General features: G+C 45.0%; 1 protein-coding gene across 3 annotated transcripts in view; it reads right to left on the minus strand.

Annotated features, from left to right (window-relative positions):
- kif26aa (kinesin family member 26Aa) overlaps positions 1-13,793 on the minus strand; it is a 76,632-nt gene that overhangs the window by 40,579 nt on the left and 22,260 nt on the right. For all 3 annotated transcript variants that reach the window (XM_062467496.1, XM_062467495.1, XM_062467497.1), the window contains exons 3-4: positions 9,372-9,869; positions 2,184-2,326 (exon numbers count right to left, since the gene is read on the minus strand). In XM_062467496.1, coding sequence (XP_062323480.1) covers positions 2,184-2,326; positions 9,372-9,869 — 641 coding nt within the window. The remainder of the gene's footprint in view (positions 1-2,183; positions 2,327-9,371; positions 9,870-13,793) is intronic.

A 13,793-nucleotide genomic window follows, 5' to 3' on the forward strand; every position in this document is an offset into this window, starting at 1 on the left:
ATACTGTGAGAATTCCCCCTCAGAGACCAGCTCTCCATACCATCTCTCTACGCCTTCCTAGGCTATGTTATGACAGATACTTTATCCATACTAACTTGGAGTATCAGATATAGGTGTGCTGCCGTTTGATCTATCTGCCTGCATTGGATCTGCGCTCCATCTCTCAAAGGAGTGCTCCTTCCCAGGCCTCTGACTTTCCATGGTGTACCGCAATCTGCTTGGCTGTGCAAAAAGCCAATCTGCTGCATGCTAGTGCAGGTTTTTTTATATAATGGAGTAATGGTAATCTAGCCTTCAAAGATTTACAGATAAAAGGAGAGAGTGGTTCTGTATCGTTCCCTCTGACTTGAGATAGAGCTGGTTGGGTGGACTTTGATGTGATCGCAGGTCTAGCGAATACTTAAGGGCTCTCTATCTGTCTCCTGCCTGGTGAATTTTGAAGGGCTTTAGTTGTGCCGGGTGCCGTAAATCCATAAAGCTTTTTTGTAGAGAGTGACAGTGATGGAAGGCACTTTCTAGAAATGTTCAGGAGGACAGAATTCAGTGGCTTTGGCTCCTGGTGTTGTTTACGGCGCTTGTTTTTTATGTTTTGTCGAGCGGGGGAATCTCATATCCTTCCAATTTACCGCAGTGTGTTTGCTTTGGTAGTAGTAGTGCATCAAGCGTAAAGCACTTTCTGAGTGCCTGAAAAGAAGATCCTCACTGTCGTTTGTAACATGACACAGGAAGAAGGTTTTTATGTCTTTTGGTCTTGTTTTACAGCTTTGTTTATCCCCTACTGTAGTTTGATGGGTTTTCTCACAAGTCCAACACAACGCCAGTTTGGCCTGTTGGTTGTGAGGATCTACAGAGGTATTATGGGGGCTAAACACACATACCTACACACATACACACAAGAAACGCACTTCAATCCTTTTTTCTGATGGATTCACATGTAACCGAAACAAACATACATGCCTCTTTTCATCACGAGGATTTACAGAAAGGATATAACCAACAAAAAAACACACACAAACACACTGAGTGGTATTTTGTGGAACCTGACAGTCAGGAAATGGCCTTATCCCATTCTCCTTTCTTTCAAATTTGCTTTTGACCTTTCTCTGGCAAAGGCCTCATCTGATTTGCTGAAATGGGTCCTATTGGTTAACCCAGCATCCAGCTGTAAAGCTGTCAAAGTAGAGTGATGTGGTCTTTGCGTTGGCAAGAGGTCTAATGTTTGGTACATCACAAAAGTTATATAACGGGGTACTTTTAAACAGCTCGGGTGTATAGTGAAGCTGATGGGGAAAGTAGTTCAATGGTTTCATTCTTGGGGTTGTCTAAACCTAAATGTTAATCCTCTATATTCACTGACATACTGAAAATAAACTCTTAGTCCAGGAAGATAACTTGTGATGCCACATATTTCAGGGGATACAAATGGTAAATCTTCCAATTAAATCCTATATGAGAGAACACCAGAGTTGACATCTGATGAATCTTCTCACGCTTGACTTCACAGTTCTGGGAGAAAATATCCTCTTGTCAGGGTGTGAAACCTTTTGCTGTAAGTAGCAGCATGTGAGGATAAGGGTAATATATATAGATATCACTCTCCTCATTTTCCCTCTGAGAAATTAATCTGCTCTCTCTGTTTCTGTCTTTTTTTTCTGTCTCTCTTCCTCATCCTCCCTTCATCCTCTCCCTCTTAATGCACTCCAATCAATTCCCAAAACACTCAAACTAGGGGTGGTATATTGTCCATGAGGTCATTAGCTTGCCTGAAGCCTAGCCTGAAGAAAAGTGAGACTCTTTGCTTCATATTTTTGACAGTTCCAAACCCATTGAGGATTTCAGTTGGGTTATGCGGGCTGTGTGCATTGTTCTGTGTGGTCCAGTATGATGATGATGGACATAACCGGTGGAAACTGCTTCTTGATCCACCTCTACAAAGAATAAACTAGAATCCCTCCCTGTATTTCTGCACAATGCCGTACTGTATCAAGGTAGCAATTTTCCAATCATATGTGGCTAAAATAGCTACCAAATCCTATGATTTGTAAGCATTTGCTTCCAAGGTTCTATTCAAAGTGTTGGTAACACGAGCCTACCGCCTAGGACTATGTCTCAGGTGCAATCCCACCTCAATGTCATGGGTCAACAGTCTATCCCTGCTTTCCTGATAAAAGACCGGAGCCTACCTGATGAAGAAGGAGGCTGCGGCTGAGGTGGTGTGGCTGGTTTGCGTGGAGGTGGTGTGGGCCACGGGCTTAGGTCTGGGGACCGAGTCATAGATGGGGCCACCCATGGCCACATAGTCACTTTCTGCATCAGCAGCCAAGCCCTGAGAGAGAAAAAGAGAGAGAGAGAGAGGGGGGGGGGGGAAGGGAGGAAGCAAATAAGCATTAGCATGGAGACTCCACCATTTCATCTTAAATACGTTGAACTTAAAAGACCTCTTTTAGTGGTGGCGAGAGATCCAACACGGAGCACCAGACTGTCACCACTGGTGAAGGCCCATATCAAAGTCTTGGGTGCTGAGCTAAGCGAAACGTTGCCAGTAGCCAATACCTTGTGCTCAGCAGCTGTCAGCGCTGCACCACCCGTTCCAGAGAAGGCCTCCTCACAGGCCCCCAACGCCCAAGGGAAAACAAGCCATGCGGGCCATTACACAGCAGGAAATGACCTGTGGAACACAGCCATGGTCCACTGCTACATTTGCAGCAGGAACAGGAATAGGACAGTTGGTTCTCTACTCTCACAGCTGCGACAAGGTCATTAGGCAATTATACCTCATCATTAGCTTTGGCTCGAAAATCGGTGGTCCCCACTGTGCCCATTCTGAGAGAAGGCAATATGGTTGTTCTCACAAGTGAGTCACAAATAATTTGTCAAAAAGGGAGTACCAATACAAAACAATGTGTATTGTTTGGTTGACTGAGTGCAATTTTAGATGTATGACAACAAACAAACAACACCAGTGTGTAGTTTGTCTGAGATTTCTCGTACGCACATAAATCGCACGTCAGTCATCTCCACGCAGTACACTTTCAAATGAATACATTTCATTCCACCATTGTCCTTTGGCCTTGTTCTCTCAAACAAGCTAAACGCATATTTGATGTTTCTTAACATCTTCCTGTCGGAGCGTGTTGTGACTGTGGCATTTCTGTCTTTTATATTCATCTTCCCCCCCCCTTTCCTTTTTTCTTCTTCATTTCTTCTCTTTCCTCATCTTTCAATTCATCCCTCCGGTTTGCCTCGGATGTGCGCCTGACCCCCGCCCGCCCGCCTGGCATCCACTTGTCACGGCGGATTACTGTGGCGACGGCTGTGGCGACGTGGGCCTAGGCGTGCTGGCGGTAGCGGGGAGTCCATTATTCAGCTCTTTGACTGTGGTCGGCGCGCACCAGCTAACAGGATTACACACAGACGGGGCGGCCGCCCCTCCGCGGCGGTGCCGCCACGGAGAGAAAGAGAGGAAGGACGTCTCCACAACGCTGCCAAAGCCACTGGCCGACGTCCCTAACCGGCTAATGGTAACTTCATATGAAGGCCAATGCTGAGAGCATAGTATGAATGTGACAGTATAGTTGTGTACACTAACGCTTGTGTATAAGGTTGAGAGGAGAGCAATCACAACAGTAGGTGGGTTTTTGTTCTACTTTTTTTTATGCTCCAAGGAGGTTTGGGCCTTCCAGGGCTGTTTTACTAGCCTGGCTCTGCCCTCCTACGTACGTCCGCTCAATTTCGATTTTGCTTCTGTACTAGGTCTGGGAATTCGGCACACAAGTCGGTTTTCTCAAATAATTTTTTTGTAGGGCCAATCAGCGAACAGAGGGAGTGGCTGAGAACGATGATGTTGATGCCGTGCGCTAGTTTGAGTTGTAGTTCAGTAATGGCAGAGGAGAAAGATGCGAGCGAAGCCATTGGATCCATTGTGGCAACGCTGCCGAAAATCCAAAAGTTAAAGCCGGAGCAAGAACAATCTTTGCTAAGTTTTGTTGGTGGACATGATGTTGTGGCCCTCCTCCCCACGGGGTTCAGGAAAAATTTGATTTTCCAGCTACGGCAGCTAGCTCTGTTACAGTAGTGGTGAAGGAGTTTGCTAAGGTGAACGCTAGTGATTGGTTATGGCAGATCAGAGTGGCTCTGGGCAGATCCAATAGTTTTAAACTTCAACAGAGTACCTGCCTACAAGGAAGTTAACGCTTGTCAATGGAGTGATCCCAGACCCTCTGTACGAGAGTCTGGTTAGGACCAGGCTACTGTTTTACATGCATCCGTTTTTAGTTCGATCGACTCTAGAAAAACATTATTTCATCAAATATAAATGTTTCATTCTGGTGTCATTTTCTTCTTGAGCATTCTTGATATATTAATATTTGGGAAAAAGTTTGGGTAAACATATGTTTAGGTACAATTCCCGAATTACGAAATAGCTTTATATGCATGTTACAAGGCGATGCACATTTGTATTACATATTTGCGACATCAACATTAATGGCAGTTTGCAGCATAGTTAGTAGAAGAACATAATACAATTACTGTACATTGTATTGTGACACAAGGTTTTGCTTCTTTACTAACCTTGGACATTTTTGGATTGGCATTAACTGACTGCCCACCACCCAAGGGTATTTGTGTACCAGCAGTAAGTGTAAACATACCTGTACTGTGGCTAAAATATTACGAACCACAACAGACATCATTTGTTTACCCTCCTCCAGCACTAACCATCTGTCGACTGCCTAATGATAGCAGTTGCTATTTATGCAACATGAACGTGAGTGCCATAGTCTGATAGGCACGTACGATAGAGGGAAGTGACACTTCCGTCACTGCGACTTCAAAAAGGTCCCCTCGTGACACACTCGTGGAACTTTTATGAAGTCTCCCGAGCGCCCTTTCCGAAGACAGGTGTCCTCATTTTGTCTCCCTCTACCAGCAGTTCACGTTAGTTGTGCTTTGTGACACGCGTGTGCGAAACCACACGCAATCTAACGGCGACCCAGATACAAATGTTGCTATTTCGGTTCCCAGACTTCAATGGCAGTCACACGACAAGCAGTGATAAGGGAATGGTAGAAAATCAGATCCAATTCAAATGCTGTGACCTTCCTCAGCAAGTTGATGGATAGATAATGAGCTGTACAGTCGCTCTACGTATCTGGGAACAGGTTCCACCGACAACTACTGTACAGTATAATTTTAATCCATCCTCTCTTCCACATCCCATAATTAGGATCTAACACGTGTAGAGGGTTGTCCTCAGAGGAGCCTATTAACACTCAGCGGGGAGAAGCCCTGCACAGTGGGCTTCAATTGGAGGTCAATTTTTAATGATGTCACGGCCGGGTTATGGCGAAAGGGCAGTGCGGAGGGTGTGAGGAACATCAGGTGAAAGGTGTTACCAGGGCTTGATCCAATCTGCACATGACTCACTGCACATCGACTGTATCGTGTATGTGAGTCCCATATGGCTCTGACAGAGACAGCCGGGTCAATAATCTCCCAATATCGTACACTGAGTTCAAGTCAAATAATGAATAGAAATCCGAGGTTGTAGTTGCCAGAAAAATCGCAATCATGGCAACTGTAGTACCCCCCCCTCCCCCTCCCCGCTCTTTATCCCGTATGGTGGTGTGTCACATAGGGTGCAGCTGTTTAAACCTGAGCACAGATTAGGGACTTGGTAACAGCGAGAGGATCACTCCAGGCAACAAGTGCAGGACATTTTTTATTCTGGTGGGGTGCAGTTGAAGGTATGAAACTCTAGGTCTGTAGAGCAGGGGGGGGAAAATGCACCATTGGCCCACAACTTGACTTGCAGGTGGTTTGAGGCAGAAGGTAAATCACTTGCGGTCGATTGAACCTCTCAGTTTGTTAGAGCCGTGAGTCTATGCCTGGATTTCTCCGCTCACCGCTGTGCAGGAAATCCACCTTGATCGGCTTAGAAAGCAATCTATCTTCACAATCCCTTCTTTTATTTGTCCAACCTGTTTTAAATCCTTTCAAACCTGAGCACATGGACTACAATGGATACAAGAGACGGAAACAGTACACTGCCATGAGAGGATTGAGATATATAGAAATGTGGTGTTTTGAAATTGTTATGTTATGAAATAGGGTTTTGGTTCATGTGTTAACCAGTATCACATCATGGCATACTCATTTCCTAAAACTCTTTGCATTCCTCCTCAGCCAAGTCCAAAGAAAAAAGACCGGCCAGCGATGTAAGAGGTGTGCTCGCTCCTCGACATGACGGCAGCCTCCCAGATGGACGGCGAACGTGCTTCTTCACCTCAGGTGAGGCTGAGGGGTCCCATCTGCCAGCTCACGGATGAGCCTCTCTCCTGGCTTCTCTCTCTGTTCTTCCCCTTCCTCCGTGGTGCTTCGTAGTGAAATCACACAGAATGCATGCCGACACCCCCGGGCACGTCTTCGAGGCACACAATGATATAAGTGATATTAGGAAGCAGCTGGGTGGCATTGCAGGCTTTGGTTTGGCGAATGGGAACGAGACTCTTTGAAACTGTTACTGACAAAAGAGCCTCTTTGAAAGGGCGTCCTTGCCTCCTACCTCTTCTTTGAAGAAATAAAGCACCCCTCTTGAAAAATCCGGCCTCCCTCGAAAATCGGGCGGCTCGCATTTACAGTTAGCGCTGGGTTTGGATGGCACACAAATTCAGGGGATAAAGTCATGAGACTGAATACAGGGTAGCAAGGTTTTTTTTAACAAACACCTTATGTTAATTGTAGGTTCCTCGGGAAGGCATTACAGTCTTAAAGGCATTCCCGACATCTCGTTCTGAGGTAACTGGGATGCTACAGCCCAGCTCAAGGTCTAATTGCTTCTTAGTACCAAGGTGGAGAGGGGGGGGGGGGAGAGGGTAGTCAGTCCACCACTAACAAGGACAATTGCCAGCTTTGAGTTGCATGTAGCCTATTCAGTTTAAAGCATAAGTGAATGCTACACTACACGCTCTCAGCACTTGTTAACATTTGTGAGATGTGATGGCAAGAGGTCCACAAAGATTACTAGGGAAAGATTGCCTGTAAATTCCCACCAATGGCATATACATATAAACTAAGTGCAGGAAATGTGTGCATTAGATATTTTTGTGACAATTACAATTTCCAGTTTTTGATTTGAAGCACATACGCATATTGCCATACATTTTGAAGACCCCATGTTTAAAGGGCTCATAATCAAATCAGTCACTTTCAATGCAGCATTTTGTGCAAAGGATAATTCTTTGTTTTTCAATCAGGGAAGGATTTATTAAAGGCATCTTATTGGTGAAGCTGATGTTAAACCTGCCTGACAAGAGTTTAGATGAGATCAAAGGTCAACTCCAGAGAGACACCACCTCAGTGACAACTCGCTGTCAATGGGGGCGAAGCGGAGACAATTAACCAATCAGATGTGTTTCCTGGTCCATCATTTTTTGGGGGCCTGGCCAACCCTCCCTGTCCTAAATCTACAGTCAAACAAATTACAGTCCGAGAGCTGTAGACTAACCAGTGTGAGTAACTTCTTATCATCCATACAGTTTTCAATCAAGCCAAATTGGCCTTAATCCAATTCCAAACCCAAGTCCTCCTATGCTTCGCCGCAACACTCACTTAACGTAGTGCAGCACTTCACAAATCTGTCCTGAGAGATCAATAACTCCCATTCTCTCTCAGGAATGACCTCAGCTTACATTTGCATATCCAATCATCCCCACATTGATTTCCGGCCCTCATTACAACCCCATTATAAGCAGTACTGTGCGGTCTAATCTATTGAAGTGCCTCAACTAAAGGCTACGCATGTTTGTGCTGAAGACACAATAGGGCTAAAAGCACCAATCCAGTCCCGTCTGCGAGGGGGCAAATAGCGGGCAGGAGGTCGTTTCCCTTGTCCCCAAGTTTAATCAGCCCATCAAAGAGGTTGGCACCCAGGTCCGATGGATGGTCCTCTTGTGCCGATGAGGTCAGCAGGCGGTAGGATAATCCTCTGGAAGTCCTCCGCATTGAGATGACTTAATGTTCAATCTGTGGGTGGGAAGGTCAAGTGGTGTTTGGGAGGCCGCCACCCAGGTCCGTGGGTACAGCGTCTCGCGGCGGGTAATGAGTCGAGGTGCCAGGCTTATCTGTCCTTCTTTACTGTACGGTCACGACTGCAGCCCCCAAGCAGACATATTTCAGCCTGTGCTTACCTGAGACTGACTATGCAGCGATCCCTCTTCTCATGTTAATTTGCTCAAGGGTTAAGGGGGTGGTAAGATGAACATTTCTCCAAGTGAAAAAAACGTTCATGGTTGTTCAAAGATTTCTGAGTTTGCAGCCTGTAAAATCCTTCTTGTTCATTACTTTGTTTACCACTTTTTTTGTACCAACTTTGTTTTCCGTTTAGCCATTTTGATTGGTAGGCAATGCTGTATAATAGTAACCCCATGCATAAGGTTTCATTTAGTTCCCATATTGAGTTGTAAGAGAGATAATAAGCACTGCAGATCCAGATAGCAGGCTTTTTACATACCCGACATGCAGGCATGAGAATTTCTCTGTGAGAGTTTGAAAATGTATTCGGATATATCAGAGGAGATAAAAAGACAGATGCAAACAGCACAGCTCCTGCAGTATAGACTTGTCACAAGACACCTACCGTGAACCCCATTAGTCACCTGGCCTCCGCATCCTCCTGGCTGACATACCAAGAACAGCATCAGAGGGTGACATCTCACTCAGGCAGATGAAGGCTGCCCCTGACATGACACTTACCCAGAGTCGTATTTAAAGACACCTTAGCCTTGAACTAGTGGGAAGCTCCATGATGATGTGATTACGGAACCGCACATAAAAATGACACACAGGGCCATTTAACGAAGGCTAATAAATAATAACCCTGTTATGCCAACACCGTAAACTACCGATTTCTTACTGAACACAATGTCAAACTCAGTGACCAAATGTCTATGCTGAAAGTCACCTTGGAGGGGTTAGGGTATTTATGTATGTCCCTATGCAGTGGAAAAATCTTTAGCGAGTCAATCCATTTCTCAAGTGGAAAAAAAAAAGTTATTGCCGTTCAGTGTTGCCAAGGTAACTGCAAAATCAACAGCTTGGCTCAGATCTGAAATATTGTTGAACAGCATGAAAGGTTTGCTCCGGCACCTTGCAGTCCAGAACAATATTTGAGCAAACCAAAAGGTTATCCCTGTTTGATGAACAGGGAGATCCAAGGTATGTTCTTTTCAAATAACTATACAGTGAACACCTTACACAATTTGTACTTGAGAACATCAGAAAATACTACACTTTAGTCAGGTGACGCTACAGTGCACCAATTAAATGGTTGATCCAATCAATGACACAACTGAAGAAAAGACTGAACTTACCATAGGAGGATGGGGCAGAGGAGCCCTGCTGGCACGCGACACTCTCCACACTCCCTCCAGGTAGTGCTGCGCATGCATAGGAATAGGAGTCACGGTTGCCAGGCCTGGAGACTTCGATCCCCCCATATAGGTGCTCTGGATCCCCCCCCAACCACGGACCCCCAATCTGGACCTTTCCCCAACCATTGGATCCTCGTACAGCCTTGGTGGGAGCTTGGCTCGCAGGTCCTCCATGGCCCAATCGGAGGCCTCATGCTGTGGGGGTAGGGACACCCCACTATGGGCAGCAGGGCGAGGGGGTAGGCCAGAAAAGGCTCCGTGTTGTGGATCGGGCATGTCTTGAATGAGGCCCAGGGCCTTGCGCAGTGCCAGGCGTCTCAGCTGGTGGAAGGCAGCACCACAGGCCTCGCAGCTCGTATCACTAGGAACATGTCGCCCCCTGTGAGGCCACTGGAGACCCTGGAGTTTGTCAAAGAGGAAGGCAGCGTAGCCTGAGTCCTGTGGAGAGGAGCAAGAGAGAGAAAAACACAGTTAGTGTACTGAGTCAGTGTGCACAGTCAGGGAAGCACAAGGCAAAGCGTTGGCTTTTATATATTGTTGTCTAAGTGAAAAGGAAGTCCAAATAGGTTTCTTTAATCAAGAATTATCTTAGATTTGGGGTGAGTTCAAGGGATAACACACACTGACTTTGGTGGCCCTAGCAAAGCAGCATTTACAGAAAAAAACGATATTCCAGTATTTTTCCACTATTATAAATATGCAGTCAGGAAGTAGTCATAAGGCAACACATTCACTGCTAAACCGAATGGCCGCAATGGCAGCTGAATATCCAGTATCATCAACAAATTAAACAATTCTGTAGAGGCCTTAAAGAGAACTGGTTTATAATACATAGGTCAAAAATAAAATCATGTAGGCCAAGTATTTACAGTATAAAATACCCCCTAGCTAAGATAAACATCTATCAGTGCAAAAGCTAGGCTGAGGAAATCGACATATATTTTGTCTTAAAGATTTGCCTTCCAATGGTTTCTTTTTGCTATGGATATTGTCTTCGGGGGTAAATAAAAATAGGTGCCAAAAAAGACCTTTACAGAAAACCTTACTAACCTTAACTATGCATAGCAACATGTTTCTGGATTATTTAAGCCTTCTAATTTAACACCATATATTCTTGCAATCCATGCAACTGGTCCTGAAGTAAGTGTCTTATTAGTAGACTAATACACTTAATGCTTAAAAATGAGTACAACATTTTCCAAACCACTGATGCCCAAAAAATTCAAACAAGAATAATCTTTCAAACACCTGTCGATGCAATATCAATTAAGAAACGCTCTCCAAAACTCTGAGCAAACATGAACGCACACGGAACTCACAACAGCTGCCGACACACAACGCCTCCCTCCCTGCAGCCTCGGGAAGTGAACATTGTATAAATGTTGATTTAAAGTTGCCAATAAACTCCGGTTGAGCCTGCCTGCTGCCCGCTGTCTTCCGTCTCGGCTGCGGAGGGAGAGGAAGCAGGGGTCGGAGACTGCGTCTGTGTTCATGTGTGTGTGGGAGTGCTGCCCCCACCCTCATCCCTTATCGCTGTCACGAGGTTTATGTTGAACCTGGAGAGAGTTTGGAGGTCAGGGGCTGGGAGAGCTCTTCTCAGAGCCGCCGCTCGATGATTGACTGCTTTTGTCTGGGGCAAAGGAGCCTGGGAATGGGCTGACAAGAGGGGGGGGGGGGGTGTTGACTGGCCTTACCAGATGCCCGCAATCTGTTCCAGGCTCCAGGGAGCTACGCGATCAATGACCTGTTAAGTGACTGACTTTGATAACTTCGGTACATGCTTAAGTTTTGGTTGCATGGCTCTTATCTTGAAAGCAAAAGCTGACCCAGTCTAGTTCCCACACTGTAGTCACGTGAGGTGAAGCCCAATGGTAAGAAACCAGCCACAGGTGTGGCAGAAATGGTACAGAAATGATATCTGGAGTCACATTCTGGTGCTATCAGTTATCGTGCGTCTACATGCTCGTGCAGTGAATGAACGTCGGAGCCTCAACTATGTCTGAACAGCTGCTGAGCTTGGAAAAGTCCTCCACAGATGTAAGCTCCCGGTGTGTCTCGAAGACCATCCGCTCCATTTTGGGGTCCTAAGACGGATCACAATACCAACGAAGGGGCCGTCTCTCCTTTGTAGAGTGATTTAAGGCCAGGCTGTTGGCTGGCCTTCGCTTCTATGGGCAGAATGTGTGCCTGGAGCCCTTCACACAGGGACAGAACGAGGTCATGAACTTTGTTTTGTTCCGAGGAGTCAATACCTCTCAAAGGGCCAAAGTCTCCAAGGCACGGTGTCTGCGTGTGTCTGCCCTTGCAAGCTCGCGGACAGAGGCACGGGTGACCAGGCACACTTTGGTGACAATCCAGAACAAGTGACTTCTGAGGGGACATTGCAATGGTTTACAACCCATTCCTGTCACTGGGTTAGGGCCCATTCACAGAAACAGACTGTAGGCCTGAAGCTATTGTTTAAGGGTCTGGGTCAAATAATCTGCTTGAAGGGATGCCACAGATGTGATTTTGTTTTGTTGTGTTGTAGTTTTGTACGATGGAAACTTTGACTGAACTTTAATTGAACATGATACATACCAAATATGTTATATGTTATGAACTTGGAAGCCCAAGTCATACAATTGTGTATATTTTGTATATTGTTTCAAGCATAATAGGCTATATAAAGCTATTGGACAGAACTAGATTTGCAAGACATGCTGCAACACTCAACAATAAATAATTGCGGTAGGTGCCATTGTTGAGGTTGTTTTCAATTGAAGACAGTCCTGTTTGATATAACTGTGACACAGCATGAGAACGTTTTTTATATAATCCTATGTAGTATAGAACATTATGAAAATGCAATGTAAATATGCTCCGATGTGAGCTATATTCACTGTGACATAAAGTCCATCTAATTGTCTTGTTTTCTTCTTAAGTAAGTCACCCTTTAAACATAACAGTAAGTATAAAGTTGCCTAATCAATAGAATTGGGAACAGTACTCGTTTTATAATGAGTGAAAACTTATGGCTACATTCCCATAAAAGTGTCTTGTAGGAATTTACGAACTTCAAAAACCTGTTAACGAAAGCTGTAAACAAAAATTTGTTTTCTTAACAACTTCATTCCCAAGCTTAACAATAGAGGAATAGAGCACAGACAATTGGTTCCGAGGGAGTTATTACAGAAAAACAAAAGCTCAGTTAACAGTTGAGACAGACATGCCATTCTTTGGAATTGGCCTCAGTCTCGGGTACGCTGTAAAGGTTGTGCATATACAGATGGACTTTGTATGACCCCTGACTCTGGTACCTATCGACCTCGGCCAACCTACACTTTGGAAGACCTAGGGCTGTTGTGTTACACATATGCGGGTCAGATAACTTATCAAAGCAAAACAAGAATTGCAGGATTCTCAAAGAGTTGGAGCATGAAATGTGAGAGCACAATCCAAAGTAAACTGATTACCCTTAGAAATTCAACAACAAACTCACGCAACAATTGCACACGAGTCAGGACTAAAGTGGCCTGACAGCATAACGACAGCAGGCCAGTATCAAACAAGTGTTTACAGTATTGATGGGCTACTAATGATGCAACAAACTCAGACAGTAACCAAACTTAAATAAGTAATTAAAAACGTGTTAGGCTATCTAATGAAATGCTAGTTCAATTTTACCTTGATATAGAGCCTTTTGATGTTGCTTTGCTGTTACACACCAAACGTACCGGTATTTCCAAAAAAAATCTATAATGTAATCCCAGCCCACGAGAGAATAGCAAAGATGCCTCGCTGCTCGACTGAAAGAAGTAACTGAACCACAGATGCGAACGCAGAAGTTCACTCTCTTCTCCAGTGATGTAAATCACACAGCGTCTTGTATTGATATTGACAGTTGGTGGGCGTTGCCCACAGCGGGCCCGGCAGACGTACACAATGAATCGCCCTAACCCACGAATTATATCCTCGGTTTTATTCGCAATCTTATTTGAAAATGTGTTATTTCAAGTTGTACCTCGCGCACGTTCTTTTATGAAGTCCTGCACGTGCTAAACTCCACGCAAATATGTATTTCCTTCTAAAAATGAGCGTGTAGTTCATTAATCTATCCTTACAAGATACTGTTCACATGATGGCTGGAAGCAAAGTGATATCATAATGCCGTTGGTGCAAACAACACAGTGCAAAACACAGTGGGCCTACTGAATCGCGCCAGGTTACAGATAAAGTTAGCCGAACCAAATTTCTCTTCAGTATTGGCATGCATTGCTTCTCCATTATGCAGAACATCCTCCATGTATGCATTAAACATGGTGTCACAAGAGTCATCATCTCTGTGTCCCAGCAGCCTATGTCTCCCTATGCTCTCAGAAG

Source organism: Osmerus eperlanus, chromosome 8 (genome assembly GCF_963692335.1).
Source record: "Osmerus eperlanus chromosome 8, fOsmEpe2.1, whole genome shotgun sequence".
In the NCBI taxonomy this organism is placed as follows: Eukaryota; Metazoa; Chordata; class Actinopteri; order Osmeriformes; family Osmeridae; genus Osmerus; species Osmerus eperlanus.